Below are 22,185 nucleotides of genomic sequence, written 5' to 3'. Positions count from 1 at the left end.
AACGACACGTTTTTCTTCGCCATGGAAACCGAACGGAGAGCTTGCTGGAACTCAAACTCAAACTCAAACATGCATTTAGGTGATAAAAAACTGTGCCGTTCACATGTCTGATGAGGATTCAACACTGTAACACTGTAGAAAGCTCAGAAAACTCCAAATACCATAATAGCACCCCTTTAAGCGTTGTCCTGAAACCCACAAAGTTGCATTTCCCTTTGCTCAGTGCACCATTATGCTTAGCTTTCTATGGCTTACAGCTATTGCCCAATATGTCTTTGTTACTAGTCTTTAATGGCCCTTTTCCACTAGCACCTACTAGGCCATACCCCATTTCAGCCGACACTGCACAGTCGTTTCATTTCTATGTGCCTTTAGTATCGTCAAGTCATTGGTTGGCAACACACACATGGCACAACAATGGAGGGCGTGGAGGGGTTGCTTTACCTGCTGCTCGGTCTACAGCTTGTAATCAGGAAAATATTCCATGAACAGAACCAAAGAAAGCTGTTGGTGGAAAAGCCATTGTGCTGCTGCCTGTTGACACGACCCAAAGTTATTGTCAAGAGTCACTCTCGTGACTCATTCTGTAACATCAAATTCTGGCCAATAGTGGCCTGCAAACTGTACATGTCACATTTTCAGGATGACTCTGCACTGACAGAACCTAATGGACTAAATGCTAAAAATGTGCCCTAATCATTGCCTTGTTGAAACACCTACAAACCAGGAGGAGTGTCGGGCAAGGCTTTGTAGGCGCTGGTGGAAAGGGTCATAAATGTCCCTCTTGCCTGTTCAGTGGTGTTGAGAATAATAAAAGAGCTAGAAATGCCCTGGTGAATGTCCAGTTTTTGCTTTTTACCATCTGTGCTCTATAGAGGAAGGAACCAGGAAGCTATTTTACTTGTTCTTGCAGATTTAGCACCTGGGCTGAATTGTATGAAGAAAAAAATCTCACCTGTAGACTTGCTGCCATTCATTCGGTTGATGAGGAAGGCTTGTGCATGCTTTGTGTTGCTACATGAAAACAATCGGCGGCTAATGATAGAGATCTGACACCTGGTCACTTGGAAAGTGGACGGTAGCGGTCCGCCCACTTCAGAGGCAGGGTCAAAGAGAGCTGAGCTGAGAGAAGAGTGGCTAGCCAGAACTGGAGGAAATACAGAAGCAAAATAGCACAGTCCTTGCTTCTATATCTCTTAGCCTGTATGAGAGGTAGCAACAAAGCAAAACACACCCACCTCACGTGTACTTTCTTGCATTGAGCTAACACTGTTGTGTTATTCGTTAACTTATGACGTTTTTGCAAGTTTGCTGATTCAACAACATCCAACAACTTGATCTTTTGGCATGTGTGACTTACATGGAAGATGTCTTTTTCACCTCTGAGGTGCAGCTGATGTGTGGAAAAGGCTTTTGAAGTTGGAGTCTTGACAGGAAAATTAGAAATAATTGATGCAGAGCTGGATGGGTGTAAAGTTTGTGTTGCAGGGAACTGGGGAGGACAGCATAAACTCCCATTTTTAATCTACAAAGGAAGACTTACGATGTGGAATCTCCCACACGGGATTTAACAAACTACTCCAAACTTAGTGTCTTGGCTTTTACCTAGACGTTACCTTACATACGCTATCCTCAACCTATCAGAGGGCCTTTTAAACAGTGGAATGCTCCCTAATCAAGTAAACCAGACCACTCATCATCAGCACAGTTACATTCTCACTAAAGAGAAAACACTAAATGCTTCCATAAAGGGTCAAAAATGTAATTTTTAAACTCAAAACATCTTTAAAAGTGATCGTGTTTAAACAGCATCATCTCTAAATCCTTCCTCATCAGAGTTTGACCACAGTTGGGTTTCACTCGACTGTAGCTCTTAGTCTTAAAAACGCCCTCTGTAGGTTATGTAGATAGATGCTGACGACTTATATGCTGTTAAGAAAAAAAAAGTAACACGTCTCAAACTAAATTTAAGCTTCTATGTCAAATATGTGTCTAACGTGTAGCCTAGAGGAAAGTCTACATAAATCATCTATGCCTGTGTGAGCATTTATGAATGAACAATGTGAGTCTATGTCGCTACCCGGTTTAAACTATGAAAGCAGTGCCTGGTGAGATGGGGTTTCCAAGTCTTTATAAATATTCAGCCACATTCACTTTCACTGAAACTTCTTTAATACCTAAAGATGTTTAGAGAGAGAGATTGTTTACGAGCCTTGAACCAAATTTCTGCAGTCTGGAAGAGCTTTTAACATGGGAAGAAAAAGAGCTGCAGGCAGAATCCTGAGCAATCCTGATTTTACTGTAGCTGGATGTGGTTTACATCTGCACTTAGAGACAGTATACTGGAGTGCAGTGGTTCACTGTGTAAAGACAGACCAAGTGAACCAATCTTAGATACTGTCAGCAACAACATCATACTACGTGACAACAATAAAGATGCTATGGCATATGGCACAATTTTATTGTATAATGTGCATCAGATTACACCTGATATGACCATGAGTACCTGAAGGTGCAATAATGTCCTGAGTCCATACAAGTGCTTTGAAAAGTACCTGTTAACACAACCATAATTCCAAAAATGGACAAAAGTGCAAAATGTAAATAAAAGCAGAGTGCAATAATTGGACATTCTCATAAACCCACATTTTATTCCCAACAAAACATAAACGGTATATCAGATGTTAGAACTGGGACATTTTACCATTTCACAGAAAAACATTATTAATGATTGTGACTACAAACGACGCTAAAATTATGTTGTTTTATTTGTTTATTGCTGTTTTACAGAGGAGAGTCTGTCACCAAGTCTGTTGTTATATCAGTCGTAGATTGTACATATTAGATGGGTGTCTGTCCAGCATCATCACAGAAGCGCGTACACATCCAGGGGGCAGATAACAGCCCTCTGTCTGATTTGCTTGGCAGAGATAAGCTGGAATAGAAATGACTAGACAGGTAACTTCGCCAATTACATAAAATGATGGATGGGAATTGTTCAAAATTCTAAGGGGATCACAGGCTTTTGGTAAGAGTGGAAGATGATTGCGGATTCAGGCCAATACAGGAGCAGATTGAGGTCCCATCGCACTCACTTTGAGTCTCAAAATACAAAACTGTGATCATATGTGATAATATGTGATTTTTCAGGGACCAGAGAGATAATCAGGAAGTTTATTGCAAAACTATGATTGCCAGATGCATTTGTGCCTGATGGAAACCCTAAAATAAAACTCAGAAAATAAAACTAAGATACCATAATCTCTACCCCTTTTGCTAATTTTAGGGGTTGTCATGGTTGCTATTTTTGATTGACAGCTTCCTGAATGATAAATCCACCCAGGCATAGATGCCAACATGTAGGAAACACTAAAGCTTTGTGTGTATTTATGTTCTCATGACACAACTTGGTAGGTGTATGAAGACATCAGGAAGAAAGCTCTATCATAGAAACAGGTTCTGTCTAAGCTGGCATATCCTTTAGCAAATAATGTTTAGCAAGAATGTTTGAGCCTAACATGACCTACATCTGCAGTTTTCTTTGTCTTCATTTAGTAGAGAATAAATGCGTTGACTCAGGGTGAATGTAACTGCCTAAACTCAGCTTTTGGACCTTATCTGTCCCATACAACACAGGAAGGAAGATATCTGAACCATAAGTGCCTAAAGTAGGTCAGATTAGGCCCAAATGTGTTTGCTTTCTGGGGTAGAAATGGATGCTGGCAACACATCTGCAGCAAACACACAGGGAGCTTCTTGCCTGCCAACAAAAAAGATTTAAAGACTGCCTAATTTGCTCTATTCTCGTGGCTCTGTTGACCAGTGTGCTGAACCAGCAGTGAGGGCAGTGCATGTCGCCTTCTGTCTGAAAGGTCATTAGAATATCAAAGGCAGATGAAACTGGAACTCAAACTTTGCAAGAAACTGTGACTATGTGAGAGGCTGTTTCTGTTTTTTCACGTTGAAATTGAGCTTTTAAACCAGTAAGTCATTTTCTTAGCTACCTGGCTAGGACAACTGTTGGTTGTTCTGGTCAGGTTTTTATCTGCTACCTGGCCAGGACAACCCACAGGACAACAAACAGTTTTCCTAGCCAGGTAGCAGGTAGCAACATGGCCAGAACAACCAACAGTTTTCCTAGCCAGGTAGCAGGTAGCAACCTGGCTAGGACAACAAACACTTTTCCTACAGGACCAGGTAGCAGGTAGCAACATGGCCAGAACAACCAACAGTTTTCCTAGCCAGGTAGCAGGTAGCAACATGGCTAGGACAACAAACAGTTGTCCTAGCCAGGTAGCAGGTAGCAACATGGCTAGGACAACAAACAGTTGTCCTAGCCAGGTAGCAGGTAGCAACATGGCCAGAACAACCAACAGTTTTCCTAGCCAGGTAGCAGGTAGCAACATGGCTAGGACAACAAACAGTTGTCCTAGCCAGGTAGCAGGTAGCAACATGGCCAGAACAACCAACAGTTTTCCTAGCCAGGTAGCAGGTAGCAACATGGCTAGGACAACAAACAGTCCATCTACCCTCACTGGCTCCTTTACTAGGTCCACCTTTCTAGTACAAATTGGGACCCTCCTTTTCCTTCAGAACTGCCTTAATTCTTGGTGTCATATATTGAACAAGGTGTTAGAAACATTTCTTTGGGATTTTGCATCATATTGACATGAAACATCCCACAGCTACTGCAGTTTGTGACATGAGAATCTCTGTGGAGCATGGACTGTACAGTGTGGTGGTTAGCAATGCTTTCTGGTTAGAAGTCCAGTTATAATCCAATTAAAACGATACATGAACCACATCAGTCCATCAATCCATCCATATTTATACCCATTCACTCTCCTGTGAGGCTCCAGGGTATTATAATGATAAAAATAAAGACCTTGCCAAGGAAAACAATGGATTGCAACAAATTTTCTCTTCACCTCCATCCCCCATCCTGAGGTGCATGAGGGGATAGTAGAGAGGAAGAACGCCCTTTTTTTTTTTAACCCTTTGAAATGGAACCTCCAGCAGAACCAGTAGCAGGAAGTTCAGCCATCTGCCTTGACCAGTTGGAGGTGGAAAGGACGGGAAAGAGGGGTCAACAAGCACCACAAGTGTATGCCAGCGGTGCCTGCGGAGAGAAAAAAGAGAAACACAATTAATAGCAGATTTTTAATAGAGAGTCAAGAGAGCAGAGAGGAGCCCAGTGCATCATGGGACATCCCCCATGGAAAAATCTTTCTTTAATAAAAACAAGCATGTATGTGTGTTTTGTATTGTAGGAGGAAGAGCAGTTGTCTGTCCAGCTACAGGGTATCAGGGTATGAATGCGAGTGATAGGAGAAAGCACTTGGTATGTAACAATAGAAGTGCTGTGTATGAATGGGTGAACATGAGATGTGGTGTAGGAGGGGTCAACATATGACTAGAAAATGGCTATAGGAGTACACTCCATTTACCATAAGCCTTGTAGCATAAAAGCCTTGTATAACGCTTGTAACAGCAACACTAAAGGGATGGAAAAGACAAGCCGGACCTAACTAGAAAAAGAAAGTTTGAGCTTAAATGTAAAGAGGACGTCTGTTTCCTGAAGCCAAAATGAAAGCTGGTTCCCCAGAAGGTTCTGCTTCCCATCCTCTAGGAAGCGAATGTAAACCTGCAGAAGAGAGTGAAGTTCTGTTGGGAAAAATGGAGCTTTTAACAAGGCTGATGAAGTGAAGCTAAAATGGGAGAAATATCATTTCTGCTACTAATTCTCATAACAACTCACTGCAGGGTTGCAGATCAGTTGGAGGCTTTTCAGATCATTTTTGGGACAATAATGAGGAACAGCCGTGGTCCAATCCTGAAATACACGCACCAGTTTTTCTCTGTCACTGAGACAGAATGTGCTTTTTTGTTTTTATTTTAATGGGGATGGAAGTTAACTTGTGATATGCAAGTTAAAGGAGAACATTTACAGATCTAATGTGTATGCAAATGGTTTAGATACATGGTGGGAACATGCCAGATAGAGCCAGTGAGTGTACATATAAGGGTGTTTTGAGAGCAGCTCTGAGGAAAAAAACATTTCTTTTTATTGTATGAACTCTTTTAGTAGAAGAGAATCCTGTGGATTTAGTTCGTATGTCTCTGTGTTTTTACAGTGTATCATTTTATACTACCGTAATTACATATTTTTCCTTGAATTTCTTCACTAATAGACTGGAGAAATGGCTGCTGATAGCTTCAGAGTCTCTTTTTACGAGCTTGATATTCGTACATTTCTCACATTGATTAAATAACCGTCTACGTTTATGAAAATATTTGAGATTTTTTGCTGTGATGATTGTGACAGGATTTTACATGCAGTGGCTCTCCAGCTGCAGTTTGTGGATTAATTCATGACTTTGCATAACTGTATTGGTCTCACAGTGGAGGATCAACGTCCCTGCTGAGCTAAAACAATCAGCTTTTTGCACATTTCACGAATTTCTTTATTATTCCATAAAAAAAAACTTTTTGATGCACAATCTTTATACTTGTGTTACAGCAGTTTGTTTCATGCGGTGGGATCCTTTGGATCATGGGGGTCATCGTTTTGGAAGTGCAGATTTAAAGAAAATGACTAAACAACCTCATGGATTTCAGCCATTTTGGGGTGAACTGTGCTTATCTAACTTTTAGTAAAAAACAAAAAAAACAAAAAAAAAAACAAACAAACAAAAAACATGTCCTATTAATAAAGAAATAAAAAGGAAAAATCTTTCTTTAATAAAAACAAGCATGTATGTGTTTTGGATTTTAGGAGAGATGTGGAGCTCAACACCAATTCCTCAAAAACTACATATAAAATGCAAATATAAACCAAATTGAATTATTTACTAATCTCAGCTCTTGCCACAAATCAGGGAAACTCTGTCAATCTTTACATCTGAGAGACTCTGCCTCTCTGAAATGCTCCTTTTATACAGCAAACTCAATGTTAATCAACATTATGTAATGCTACCAGAGGCTAATGAAGATGATACTGGTTAGCTTAAACAATTTAGTCTGCACACTAAAGGTCCCATATTGTGCAAAATTCCCTTTTTAAAAGTGTCCTAACAGTTAAATGTGTCTTTATCCTGTATGACGCCCAAAATGAGAACTTTCTTGCTGCACTTTTTAGTGCTCTGAGTTCATCCTCTTTGTGAGTTCACAAAAGGAAAGCACCACTCTCCTTTGACCCTGGCTAGCCTGCTGAGCGACTTTTGGCATAGCTCAAATTAAAAACCAAGGCTGGCACCTTTGGAAAACAATGCTAGTGGACCTCTGACACCCCAAAAAAATGGCTGGAAGAATGTACAATATGGGACCTTTAACCGCATCATTACAGTGGTAATCGTTCTTGATATGTGAGCTGAATCAGTTGCTTCACCCTGCTAAGAACAGTTTTCTGCTGTTTTTCTTTTTAATCATCTGTTTAGGTAACCAAGACCATCTTTGCCATCCTGCTGGCTTTCATCATCACATGGACACCGTACAACGTGATGGTACTGATATCAACCTTCTGTCAGTCCTGTGTCCCTGACACAGTGTGGGCGATTGGCTACTGGCTGTGCTATGTCAACTCCACCATCAACCCAGCTTGTTATGCACTGTGCAACGCCACCTTCAAAAAGACTTTTAAAAATCTGCTGCTGTGCCAGTATAAAAATATTGGTACAAGATGAGATGATAGAAGAAGATAAAGGGAGGGATGGGAAGGGAAACCACATGAGGAGCGGGAAACAAAGGAGGGAGAAAAGAAACTTTACCCAGAGGTAAGTAAAAATTAAAAAAACAAATACAGAAAAAAAGACAGATGGCAGAATTTAGGGGAAGGTTCCTTCTGAAGAAACCAGACACCTGAAGTGGACGAGCAGCTATTTATTCACAAGTAAATACCAATTATCTCGTATATGGAGGAAAATGTGAGTGGGTGGAAACCAGTTCTTTGTTGACCTGCTGGGCTTCCTCTAAGCCGGAAAACATTACAGAGCAAGAAGAGTTTCGGTCACAGTAATGGTGAAACTTGGAATAATATGAGTTGAAAAGACCGATGAGGTAATGAATTCATATTAGAGAAGTAATACAGCAGCGTGGGTGGAAGAGGTTTTACTCTGCAGCTGGTTTGTTCTTTTTGGATGTACTTCCCTGGTCGTTAAAGCACTGTGTGATTTCACTACTCAAACTCTGTTGCTCTGCCGGTATAAAAAAACATATGTACCGTCTTGATTTGGATGTATTTTCTTGCTTCCTATGATGTATTTAACCTTTGATTTGATGGAAACTGTTTATTTCAGAGTACCGAGGTTAATTACTGTGTAGGCACTTGGCTCCTGGCTGTGTTTTGACAAACCCATCAACCCAGATTTATTTATACAACATGTGACAACATCAAAAAGACGTCTTAGATCCTGCTTCTGAACCAGAATATTAGCATTTATGGTGCGTCAGATGCACAAAGAAGAGCAGGGTTTCAAGGGACGGGGAAGGTGTAATCACAAATTAGGAAGACGGGAATTATTGTTAAATGGAAACTGAATGAATCACAATTTAATATAATATCTGCACAAAATCCATGACCATAATCATAATTGCAGCCTGGGTATGTTATGATTCCAGCCATCAGACAACTCAGACAGGTTATGAAATGATTTACAGCCTAAAGATAAACAGTTGGTTTTTATCTGATCAACAGCGACAGCAGCTAGCTAAACTTAGCATAAAAAGGAAGGACACTCGTGCTGGAAGATTATTTCTTTGTTGCACCAGTGCTTCTTGACTAGAAATCTTAGCTTTGTTTGGAAGATTTGGTTAATTTTACATCCATGCAACCCACACACTCAATGCTGCTCATGGCATGCATGCTTCTTCCAAACGTAACGCTATTTAGAAGGGTAAAAAACATTCCTAAGTGTATACAATATATTGCCAAAAAGCATTGTAACAACAAAGAAATAATCTTCTAAAAAAAAGATTCTATTTCATTTGAATGCGCAGGTTTTATGCAAATACAGTGCTAAAGTATTTTCCCCCTGACAGATACTTTTTCTCACATTTAAATTTTTCCCATAGTCAAATAAATTTTAATATAAGACAAAGATAGCCTGATTGAAAAACACAAAAATCTGTTTTTAAATTATGATTTAATATATTAACCTTTCACTCTAAGAAAAATGCCAGAGAAAAATGTTTCTTTGTATAATTCTTTCAAAAAATAATCAGAATATTTTTTTTTATTATACAAATGGTTGAAATATAAGTTGATAATAAAATAAAAACAATTAAATTGTCCAAATTTGAAAGGGCAGTGTTGAAACACACTCTTAGTTTGGATTTTACACACCCAATCTAATTGGTAGAGATAACTCAGGCAGGTTTATTTCCATGATTTTACAAAGAAATTTATTATAGTCACTACAAATCACCTCTTTTGGCATACCAGGACCATAAAGGGTTAAGTGTATCAACACTGTGTGGATGTCTTAGGGTGAGATAAGACAATCTGAGTGTTTCAGCAGGGAAATTTCTGGTCCCATTTATCAGTAGTTCAGTCCAACACATTTAGCTTCATTCATCCTCTTTCATATTCTTCATATTTAAACATGGAAATCAATATCAGGGCACATTATTGCTGCTTTCTGTAATAAAACCTGATGTTGAGATCCAAACTTGAACATAGCAGAGAAAAAGAGACATTTGAAAACAGGTAGGCAAGGAAATGAATGACAGAGGAGTCATCCAGCAGTCAGGCTGGTTGTGGTTTGATCCCCAGCTCCTCCAGTCTTCATTTCCATGTATCCTTGGATAAAACACTAAACCCCACGTTTTCCTGCCTGGCTCATGTGATGATGAAAGACGAAACAACAGGAAGATGAAGAAGTGCTTGTGTGAATGGGTGAATGTCAAAGCTTTGACTGGGCAACAAAAGTAGAAACCTGCCACATAAAGGCAGTTCGTCTACCGTTTAAAAAGGAAACTGATGCAAAGAAATGACAGAGAGGGAGACTAGGAGGGGTGGGGAAGAGGGAATTAGGGAAACGCAGTGATGAGCTTGTCAAAGAAAAGTAGGGCACGAAAGGAGGAGAACCGAGGCAGTACAGGAATCCCTTATTTAGTTCTGGTCTGCCAGCAGGAGCTGCGGATACAATGAGAATGACAATTACACCGACTAAACAGACCAAAATGAAACGTTTTCTTTTAGGAACCCAGAGAAAAAAATCCTCTCCTCCAGAAGCATTTCATGAGCATTAAGAATTCTTCAGCTCTTACTTCCTTTTCACCGACTGACAACGCAGCTCTCTTCCTGATATTCAACTATGTGTCATTTTACACGGATTAAATATATCAGAACTGATGACGTTTTGTTAAGTTTCTTTTTTTTTTTTTTTTTTTTAACAATTGCACAGACATTATGAAAAATAACACGTCATTCAAAATACAGTAATCTTGATAGTAAATTGAAATCCCCTTTGAATTTGAATAAATTTACAGAAAAACGCACATTTTACAGGTGACTGTGTGGTTTCACACGTGTGAAACATATTTTAAACATAAGGAGCATGAAGTTTCAGAACATTTTCATAATATTAACATAATTCATAATAATAACATAACACTTCAAACCTATATATTCACATGAAACTCATGTTACCATGTAAACTCCTATGCGAAGCCCATATATATTTGTTTTGATGTTTATTTAATTTTTGATTGTTTTTTGTTTTTTGTTTTTTTTTACATGTTAATAATCGTCACCTATTATTATTTTCCATTATTATTATTTATTTATTTATTTTTATTGAGGAAGTACCTGTTAATCCTCTATTCTGCCTGTATGATCTGCCTTTCTTAAAACAATTTAAAATGGGAATTTAGATGGAATAAATGAATTATTGTCTTATGAAATGTATTGAATAAAATGTATTATTGGAATCATTGTTATATGTGAAACCCTTCTAAATTTCCTTTTTAATTTGTTTTAAGAAATGCACTCTCTTTCTGAACATACAGGCAGAATAGCGGATTAACAGGTCCATCAATTCTCCATCTAGACAACAAAAACAGCCCCTGAGTGGCAAAATATTCAACATCTGGTCATCTCAGCTGCTTACTGGTGGAAGCTGATGGTTACCTTTCATAGTTCTGGTTTTATATGACTCAGCTTGCATAAAATAACAACAAACAGGACTCATGTGGATTATAATGATTATCTTAATAATAAAAATAGGGGAACAGTGAAATCTTTAAAAATGCCTTGATGAGACTTTGGTCATTAATTGGCAGATTACAAATACATTGAATTTAACTGTATTTAGTTGTCTTCAGTTCATAGTTGTAGGTCTTGACAGGGTCTTTACAACCTACCAAAGACTTTTCTGACCATGGACCTAATACATCAAATATATAAAATATGTTAAATAAAAATTAGTATTTTACTGCAGGATTTGGCAGCAATATTTAAGTTTACAAAGGCTCAAATCAATATTTTGTTTATGTACAAACAGATTTAAGTGGATGGAGATATGGAGTAAAACTAGACTCATAATAGTAATAAAAAAATATGCATGATTTACAAATATTTAAAACCATTTCTGAGTAACTCTGGGTTCTCACCAATATATGTTTAAATGCACACACAACTAATAAACATAAGAAATCACTTTACAATCACTTTACACTTTAAAAACTGCACACATATTTGTATTTTGCATGTATATATTTTATCCTGGACCTCATAGATGTGATCATGTTCGTGATAAAATCTTTCTGTGTGAGCAGATTGGTAAATGCTCGCAAGTGCAAGTGGAGTTTGGAGTCTTCACGCCTCCAGACTCCTCACAGTTCCACAAATACATGATGCATTTAAGTGCAGGTAGAAAGCTGGGTCATCTAAATTCAAGTGTTATTTCCCTTTATAGTTATTTTTAGGTGGGAGGGACACTTCTGATGACAGAGTAGGTCATCAGCCTTTAACAATAACACACAGGCCAACATTGACTACATGAATCCAGTCTTGTACTGAAAACCTTTTATCACAACACAGTTGCTAAACAGTTTATCTAGACTTGTTGAAATCTTGTGCAATAATAATGTTTACTAAAAATCAAACTTACTGATAAGTACTTTCTGAAAAATCTGAATATCTTAGTGAAAATTCCTCTTGAATAGTGCCGATCCATTTGGCTCTCTTTGGAAGACTCCAAATGGAAAATCTGCCTTCCTTCTGAATCTGTTGGCACAGTTGATTGCACATTAGCTCTTTCCCATTTTAAACACGTTTTTCTCTGGTTTGGAGCCAGTCAAACAGTCCGGAGTCATTGAGAAAGCTGTCTTTTTGCTGCTCAGTGGGATGGAACCAAGCACAACCAGAGTACAGTCGCATGTCTGATAACATCGTGTACGCATAAATCTGCTCTCAGTGTGTCTGGCCAGCAGGCTATAATGTCAGAAAGACATAATCAGCTCCATTTGTGGAAGCAGATTGGTTGGAAACTACATTTTAATGATCATAATATTGACAAAGTGAAAGTGATGACTCTTAAACAGTGTATATAAATGCAAATGACCTTTACTCTGTGACAGCAGATGAGCCTTGAGTCCTCAAGGGAGACCTGCAAAATGCTGGACCTCAATGAATCTAAAGTTGGCTTGGAACTGGGCTCCTCCTTGGGATAACGCTTGGTATTTATTGTACTGCAAAATGATGCACATATCTTCATTTTATTGCTCATGCTCTAAATAATGTCCGTTTCAGGACATTACCTGAGAACTGTATGTGTATGAAAGAAGGAATCGCTGTTAATCACTGAAGGAAAATCTTCTCTGAACAGAGGAAACAGTTTTAGTTATGCCGGTGAACGATGCAGAGGTGAAATGACTTAAACGACCAAGCGAATAGTCAGGTGAGATAATGACACCACGTGACCTAATGGTCGTTAACGTGTCAACGTTCCTTCAACGCCCATTAGCCAAAACTCCCTGAGAACTGGTTAAAACTACAAAAGCCTTTAAAATAAAAGGTGAATTGTCTTAAGAAACCAAAAAACTAGAAGTTCTGTAGCCTTCATTCAAGTTCTTATGATAACCTGAATAACTGACACCAACACAAACTCATGATAACAACAATGTTGGTAATTTGTACACGGAGAGCACAGAGTAGGCCAGTGTACCATGGGAAGTTCTCCTCCAGCTTCGACCTATAGCAGCACAATTAAAGGAATGGATGCGAGTCACCAAGCCAGACCTGAATAAGATTTATTAAAAAGGAAAATTTGAAGTCTAATCTTAAAGGTAGAGATGGTGTCTGCCTCCTGAAGCCTCTCTTTCCAGAGGGGACTCTAGTAAATGAAGGTTGTGCCGCCTATTCCACTTTTAAAACCTTTGGGAATCACAAGTAAACCTTGTAGAAGACATGGAACTGGGAAATCTTTAAGATCCAGTGGAGCTTTGTCACTAAAAGCTTTGTATGTGAAGCAAAAAGTTTTAAAATCTATGTTAGAGCCAATGAAGAGAAGCTAAACTGGACAAAAATAATCTCTTACACTAATCCTATACTAATGAGAACTTTTACTACCAGTCAGTACCAGGATGCATCAATGTGGATCATCTGAAATGTCATTTGTGAATAAACCAAGTGCTAAACCAGAGGCCCAGGCAGGCAGACGGATGGGAGAGGAGGACGGTGTGGGTAACAGCATTAAAGACTGCAGAGAGATCCAGGAGGGTAAAGATGCTGATATGTCTGCAGCAAAGAGGAAAGGGGGAACTACCATATTTGAGTATGGGTGCGAGTGGAGGTAAATAAGATCAGAGACGTAAGTAGGACCCTGACCATGTAGTAACTCATAAAAAAATGCTAAAAGTAGTGTAATATATGGTGGCCGACAGGTACCAATGCACTTTATGTACAAAAACATGCTGAATATACCAAAAAAAAAAAACTTGAAGATGAAAAGGCTGCATTCTCCCAATGGAAATGTTCAGATGTTATCAAAGTTTCTACTGCACTTGTGTCAATAATTTAAATTAGCTGGGTTTTTTTTTTTTTAAGATTGTACAGGATTAAGGCCAAACGTAATATTGAAATAAGTACCTTAATGTAGTTTCTCTACCTACCATCACGTTGATGAAACTTCCAACCAGCACCTCTGTTCTTCTCACCATTGTCTGTCTTTCAGATGAAAACACTCTGACAGGTGTCATATTAGAGACCATGCTGCCAGAATATGCCTAAAAACCCCAGTAAATCTCTCCTTTTTACTCCCCACATTTAGTTTTTTTCAGAATTTGGGGGCTGTGAGTGATTTGGAGTCAGATATATAATAGGGTGCACAGTCTGGCAACACAGCCCAATCATATCTGAGAGACCATATACAGACAATATGCAGTGTGTTTGTGTATATGAAGCACGTTTGCTCCTGTCGGCCATCCCAGTAACAACGTATGTACACTTCTATGAGTGTAAGTTAAATACTGTACAGTTGCATTCTGTACAGCCCAGAGATGGTTGAGCTATTTTTTATTTAATCAAGCAAACGACAGCTACAGAAATCTGAACGAGAAGACAGAGCAGCATGAGTCACCATCTAAAGTTAGACCTTTGACACCAGAATTCTCTGTGTTGCGATGTTTCTCAGTTGAAAGAAACTGTGTCTAATTAGCTGTCCAGAACGACGTTCCAGAGACTCTGCTGAGTTAAAAATGATCTTTTTATTCTACGAGGATAAATTTGTCCAGTTGGAGCGTAAGGCTTATTTGTAAGACTGCTCATTTAAGAGCCTAAAGCTACTATACAATGCTTAATTTTTTAGATTTTATTGTCAGGTGTAGTAATTAAAAGTTTTGTTTGAAACTGGTCAATCTGCCAGTTATGGAGGGGAGTTTAGAGCATAGGCCGTATATGAAAGATGGATGGAGCCTTCGGCGGTTAAAAGTGAAGCCTGTGTGGAAGTGCATAAAACTGCAGTTCCCCCTTCATCCACTAGGGGCTGCAAAACAGAGCAAATCCCCATAGACTCCCATGTTAAAAAAGACCAACTTCACAGCAGAAATAAACATGTTTACAGCAGAAATAAACATGTTTACAGCCTGGTTCAAAAATCCATTTTAGGTTTAATAGGTCAGGTTTAACTTCATGACAACTGTGGGGGGAGTGAATTTTTTTTCTAACTCGCCCGTTTAAAAGTAATTTAATCTAGAAAGTCAGCATATTTAGGGGCTTTTGATTGACGGGTACCCGATTTCACGCTTCAAGTAAGAAGAACGTAGAACAACTGCAGTTTTTAGCCGGTTAACAACGTGACTTAGCTTTTAGCCTGCTTACCTCTGTTAGCTGTTAAGCTCCTCTTATCTCAAGGTTAGCTCGCTTAGCTCTTAGCTACAGAAAGCTCGGAGTTTGCTTGTTGCAATCATCCACCATGACGCTCACAGCCCCCCTCTCAGCTTCACCTCTTTGCCCATATTTGATGGTGATGGTAGGAACCGCCCACCAAACTTCTATTTAGCTCTTCAGAAACCAATGGTTGACGTCACAGGGGCTCCATCTATCTTTTTTTTAATACAGTCTATGGTTTAAAGCTATGTGGATTTGAACATACAACACAACTATTAAAGAAATTATGCAATACATTACTTAACTGCCTGGTTATGTAGCTAAGACGGAGGATGTACAGAAGAAATAGAATAGACCCCGAGACTGAGCCCTGTGGTACCCCACACAACAATTCCGTTGGATTTGACCACATCTGGTTCACATGAACACCCAAACTTGTACCTGAAAGGTAGGATAAAACCCACTTTTAATGTAAATCTGACATCTCAACCAGATCCAGGAGTCTCTTGATCAGACAGTTACAACAGTGTCAAAGACGGATGACGAGTCCGATTAAACAGATATTTTAAATATTCTTCATACTGTAGTCACACTCATACTCATACAAAATATGTTTCAAATGTTTTAATGTATCAGATAGAAAGACAACACATTCAGTTTCTGAAACATGGAAGCAAAAACACATGTGCTCATGTGTCACCACATGAAAATAAACAGGCTCCTCCCTCTTCAGATCACACCTTAGTCCTGAAGATGCCTTCACTCCACGTCGTGGCACGTTATTTTTTAAAAATCAAAATATTCTTTTGCGTTTTTCTTTGATCGACCTTTTGTTATTTTAAACAATTCATGTTTACATTACTCACTTTGTTGTTGGGTTTATAAATTGGCCAGATATCACAGTTACAGCCAGGAGCCAATGAAAAGCCAGAGAGCAAAAGCACATCAGTAGCTGTGCAGCAGATTAAAACAACATGCAGTGATGGTTGAAAAACATAAAGGTTTTTGTCATTAAAATACTTTTGAGTGATACAACAGAACGGGATTTTGTGCCAGGACAGTTTTAAAAGCAGGATTTTTGTTGGTTTCCGAAGAACCTTGTAAACTTTCCAGACATGTTTCACTGACATTTTCAACGATTTATAAATCATACTAATGTAAAATGTGCAATACAAAGGTAGTGAGTAGACAGTGGATTCATGTCCACAACTGTTTAAATGTAAATCAGAAGTACAACGACTGTAAATACACAAACTTCTGGATATTCTATATAGGATTTACATCACATTGTGATTCATTCCAAAGAGACGAGACATGGCACTTGTGTTCTTTTTCCACGAAATGTATTTACCTTCATGTACAGAGCATGATCTTTATAGTGATGTAAAAGCGTTGTGAATTGTTGTCCTTTTTGTCCAAATATTGCTATAAAGATTAAAATCAGTGGCATCAGCTAAGTGACAACCCTAATTTGAACCATACTGAATGTGTCAAGTATTCCTTCACGGAGGTGGCATGTGTTATCTCGGAGGCTGGGGGTGTAATATGAATGCCAAAGTAAAGAAAACACATAGATATCATGTCATATTAATGTTGCCTGTATGTTGGTGACTATGTGTACATGTAATGTATATGCTTTAAATTTGCTCTGCAACACTCAGAATTGTGTTCCAGTTACAAAACTCCATCTAATGACTCACAAAAGGGTAAATCAACTCAAGCTTTGGTTGGTCTTTTGTTGGGTTTGAAAGTGCCAATATTTCTAACAACTGTTGTAGAAAATGCCATTTTTTTTTCTTCCTTAAGAAAAAGATTCAAAAATTTCTTCAGAGGAAGTTTTAAGGGTAAAAAGGTTAGAAACTATGTTATATTCAGTATCCTGCATCTCTCCATGTGTATGAAAGCTGAGAGTGGTCGTGCTCAAATGTTTTGTTTTTTTTATTGACATCGTCTTGAGATAAGGTGATACTTATCTAGCCAACGTTTTGTTTTCTCAAGATAACGGATTATTCCCAACCAGGGGGTCTGGAGGCAATTCGAGCAGCTACTAGACCATCACAGGTCCAACACAGAAAGAAACATTTCCCCTCAGGTTCACACTCACTGCTAGGGAGAATTTAGAGACTTAAACATCCATGATTTTGGACTGGGAGGAAACCTAGGGAACATGTAAAGTCCACACTGGTTCCCCAATTAAACTTTCTTGCTGTGTGTAAGAATTCTAAAAAATATATTCACTTTGTACAGTAATAAATTATATTAGCTTTTATTGAATGTGGTTGTGGTTCACTTGGAGCGCTGATAGAGCTTCTTCATGCTTTGGGTGAAGCAGCCTGTCTCTGAAGGAGCTCTAAAGGTTGGTCAGTGTTCGAAATAGGGGAAGGGGTGAAAATAGGAGCTCTTTTCAACATGAGTGATGGATTATCCATCATTCTCTTCTCTCCCACCACCTCAAATGGATCCAAGGGGCCTCCCATAACAGAACAGCTCTGCACTGGGATGCCCCTTTGAACCAGTACAGGTAAACCAGTGACAGATGGAAGCTGAATATGTCAGATCAAACAACATCCATAGCTGATCAATACATTCAACTTTACTTTTACAAGAGCTGAAATTGCAACATCTCTGACTATTAAGTTCTACCAACAACTCATTCACAGAATTACACATTAACACACACACACACACACACACACACACACACACACACACACACCAAGCTATAATGGGGTCTATTTTGATCAATGAAATCAAGTGTAAAACACTTACTTTTGATCCTTAATCATCTTATCTCGAGAAAACAAACTATCAAGAGTGCACGGTACTCAAAATCAAGATGATTGGATGTAACCTTTTTTTTCCCTCATAAACAGAACATGAATAAACAGAAACTCTTCTTTTTTTTCTATTTTTGTTTTCTGAACTAAAATAAAAAATCAGATAACAAGCCGTTATCCGTTTTCTGATCTAAGCTGCAGAAGAAAAACAGAAAAATAGATAAGCAGCATCAAGATTGGATTTAGTTTTTTTTTTTTTTTTTCCATCTGAAACAAGTCATTTGAAGTTATCTCCACTTGATGCATGCTACGTTGACTACATGGCCAAATCTAATTTGATCTGGATGTTTTTACAGAGCATGCATCGCTTGTTTGCTCAGTGGGGAGAGTATCAGTAGTTCTGAGCGGCTGTCCCCATCGCTCATGCTGTGGTACAAGGTTGATTAGAAAATACAGAGACCTTGTACCACAGCATGAACAGTGAGTTCCTTGTTTGGGCATGTTGAGAAAATGCAGATGGAATTAGACGATCTCATCAAATCTTAGGTCTGTTTGGTACTACTCAGACACACCTCAGTGAACATGATATTAATGTTGGCAAAGTCTTATTTGTGTTAGTAATAAGAAGGGGTGACACATAAAACTTTTGATTATGACTTTGCAGAGGCCATTTTTAAATTGGGCTTCCTCTTTGTGTTATAGTGGCTAAGCTTGATAACAGCCTCAGCTGTGTTCAGGTTTCTGCAAGATAAATAAAAAAGCCTGGTGTTCTTCCACTTCCATGTTTGGAAGAACACCATGCCTGCATATAAGATCAAATATTTCCTTTTGTTCTGCAAGAAAATGAAAAAATATTTGGGAAAATGTGACAAAAAGGATGTTTTTATTATCATCTCTAACAGGAGATACTCAGCAGGTAAATTCTCCCTGCTCTTTAACACGAGTTGCGTTCAAAACTTTCAGTGTCAGATCTGAACGCTCGTCGTAACTTTCAATTTAAACTCAGACTTATTGAGACGAAGTTAAAAGTTTTAAAAACATGCATCAGAATCTGACTTGATGAGACTGATGCATTGAGCCTAAGCAGACAATCCGATGTGAGTTTACGTATTTTGCGGTGCCCTTCTCTACTTTTTCTCTAACGCCATAATAACAAAGTACTGTCTGCGTTCTGACCGACTTTCCATCACTCAGAAACAAAGAGCAGTTTGTACAAGAGCAGAAACCTGCGTCAGAGCAGGTTATGAGTAGGTTACCACGGTAATCAGCAGTCTCAAACACAGCCATCTTTTTTATTCTGCAAACTCTGACTTTCAGCAAGTCACTTATCTTACTTACATTCCTGTCATTGCTGATAAATCCCACTGAAAGGATATGAAATGTAATACTCATATGAGGTAAACAGTCACCCACATGTTAGATGATCCAGTTCTTCATTGTGGTTTAGGAAATCTAAATATGATTAAAAAAAATAAGAGTTTTCTATTTTTTAATATTTCAATTTAAAAAGTTACTTAAAAGTAACTTACCTGCTAAATATACAGTATATTACCTTGTTGTCATTCAATAGATGTAGTGCCTTCTGAAGGAAGTGTGTACAGAACATATTGTTGTATAAAGGACTTTATCAGAATTAATAATTAATTATTTATAACTTAAATAAATGTGTTCATCTACATTTTGAATTTAGAAACAACAACAAAGTATTTTTTGAAAAAAGATCACTAAACATGCAAAAGTGCTACATTTTGTCCCACCTCCATGGTGAAGCATGGTGGTGGCAGTATCATGCATGTTCAGTGAGAACTACTACTGTAATGGGAATTAGTATACAGCTCAGTGCATCTGTTTTTATAGGGCATTTGTTCATAATTTAGATTTGTTATATAGACAAAAGATTTACAATCTCCACATAGTAAAGATGAACAATTTCCTAAACCTAACCGAACAATGTTAAAAATCAGGAAAATGTGACAAAATTGTTGCGCTTGGAAAAACAAGTCTTATTTCAAAGTCAAATTTAAGTATAAAATCTGATTTACCGTTTTTGTAAGAGCAGGAGTTCCTGGCCATGAATCTGGGAGCAAAAACAAGATAATAACAGCATTTAATTTAATCTTCATGTTCAAGGAAATAAGGAAATGGAAGGTTTTATTTAGGAAAATCCTTGACTTTGTTCACACTATCATCAGAGTGGCAGCTAGCTAGTCTTTATTTTTAATCCACCTTTTACCCCAAATAAAATTTCTCTGATTTGTGAACACCGCAGAACATGAAAGAAAAACATATTTAATGTGTTTTTTGGTTGGTTTTTTCCAATGATCCTCCAGTTGGCCTTATGTTATGAACTTGTGGTTGATTTACCCTTTAAAAAAAGGAGTTTTATTGCCATCAGGTCCTTCATTTACTCATGTTTCTAGTGGTAGTTTTTTGGGAAAACCCTTCATGCTATACTGTATGTGTATGCGTGTATTTGTGTGTGTGTGTGTGTGTGTGTGTGTGTGTGTGTGTGGGTGTGTGGGTATGTATGGTTGTTTGTTCTCTTCCTTTTTTTCTTTCATTTAAAACACTGATGAAATACGCATCTTGTTTTCAGAGCCTGCCACAATTCACAGTTGTTATTATTTCATAAGTGAAGTGTCTAAAAGATCAAAAACAACTTGTGATTATACAAAACTGTGATGCAAATAAACACTTGATGTTAAGAGATTTTATAAACTGTGCCGTCTCAAAATGACATTTAGCTGTGGAGATCACACACTTACACTTTAAGTAGAAAATTGATGCTTCAGATACTCACAATGCCCTATTTCCAAAAAGTTAAGACACTGTGTAAAATGTAAACAAAACCATTTTATTACCAACAGAACATAAACAGCATATCAGATGTTGAAACTGAGACATTTGACCCCTAATGGAAAATATGAGCTCACTGTGAACGTGCATTTATGGATTTCAGATTAAATGTGTTCGCAGTCGGTGACTTCTGGTTGTTTTCCTGAGTCCATGTAATGATTTCCAGTCGAGAATCATGTCTTGCTTTAAGTGCTGCCTAAAGACCCCAAGGACACCAGCATCCAGTTTTGACCTTTAACCTTATCCTCGCAATACAGAGATTCCTCCTCATTCTCTAAATCTTAAGATAATTTTCTACTATTTATATTATGGGATTCAAATTATTAACAATTTTACATTGAGGAACAGTCAGTCATTTTTTTAACATCTTAGTCTAATTAAGGGTTGCAGGGAAGCTGGATGCTATCCCAGCGATCATTGGGTGAGCGGTAGGGTACTCTGGTCACCAGTTCATCGCAGGATGAAACAGAAATGTTTAAACCCAGTTTTTCTCAGACAGGTAAATTTCTGTCCAGCTTTATATCTGAGAGGCTTTACCTCTCTGAAATGGTCCTTTGCAGTCTTGTTCCTGGCCTGTTGCCTGTTAACCTGATTAGTTGTAAAAAGCTCCTCCATTTGTTTTTTATTTTGTTACTTTTCCAGCCTTTACAGGTGTGTTGCTGCCATCAGATTCACACTCGGCTCATATTGAATATTAAATATCTTTGTGTCTGATATGTTGTTTATGTTCGGCTGGGAATAAAATAACCAGTGATTAGTTTAGTAAATTACTGCATTTTGGGGTCCTGCCACGCCCCTATTTCCGGGGCTTTGCCGGAGGGGTTTGGGTGGGGGAGGGAGTGCTGCTGGCCCTGGGTGGTGCTGGATCGGCTGCATGTGTGGGATGGTGGGGGGACATTGGGAGGAGTGGGCGGTAGTTGTGGGGCCCTGATCGGGGCCTTCCTGCCCCCTGCTCCCCTAGTGGTATCTCACATGGGACACGTTGGGAAGGAAAGATGAGGGCGTGCAGGAGCAAAGCAATAAACAAACAAAAAAAAAAAGTAAATTACTGCATTTTTAAATACAATTTATCCCCAACTTTGTTTAAAATTAGGTTTGTAAATAGAAAGTAAGGCGGGGGAGCTGTCCTGCAGGTTTTCCATGTATCCCTGTCCAACACATCTGGCTTCTATTAAATGGATCCACTCGCCAATAAAGTTCAATCTGAGTGATTAGTTTAAATCT

The 22,185-nt window shown here is 38.4% G+C and overlaps 1 protein-coding gene across 1 annotated transcript in view; it reads left to right on the top strand.

Annotated features, from left to right (window-relative positions):
- chrm4a (cholinergic receptor, muscarinic 4a) overlaps nucleotides 1-7,682 on the top strand; it is a gene marked incomplete at both ends in the record, with an annotated part of 70,655 nt that extends 62,973 nt beyond the window's left edge. Inside the window, one exon of the mRNA XM_079264231.1 lies at nucleotides 7,437-7,682. Within this exon, the coding sequence (XP_079120357.1) occupies nucleotides 7,437-7,682 (246 nt within the window). The remainder of the gene's footprint in view (nucleotides 1-7,436) is intronic.
- Nucleotides 7,683-22,185: the final 14,503 nt, after the last annotated feature.

This window comes from Telmatherina bonti (assembly GCF_933228915.1).
Source record: "Telmatherina bonti genome assembly, chromosome: 24".
In the NCBI taxonomy this organism is placed as follows: Eukaryota; Metazoa; Chordata; class Actinopteri; order Atheriniformes; family Telmatherinidae; genus Telmatherina; species Telmatherina bonti.
The sequence above is the reverse complement of the archived record's forward strand: the minus strand, read 5'-3'. Positions and strand labels throughout refer to the sequence as shown.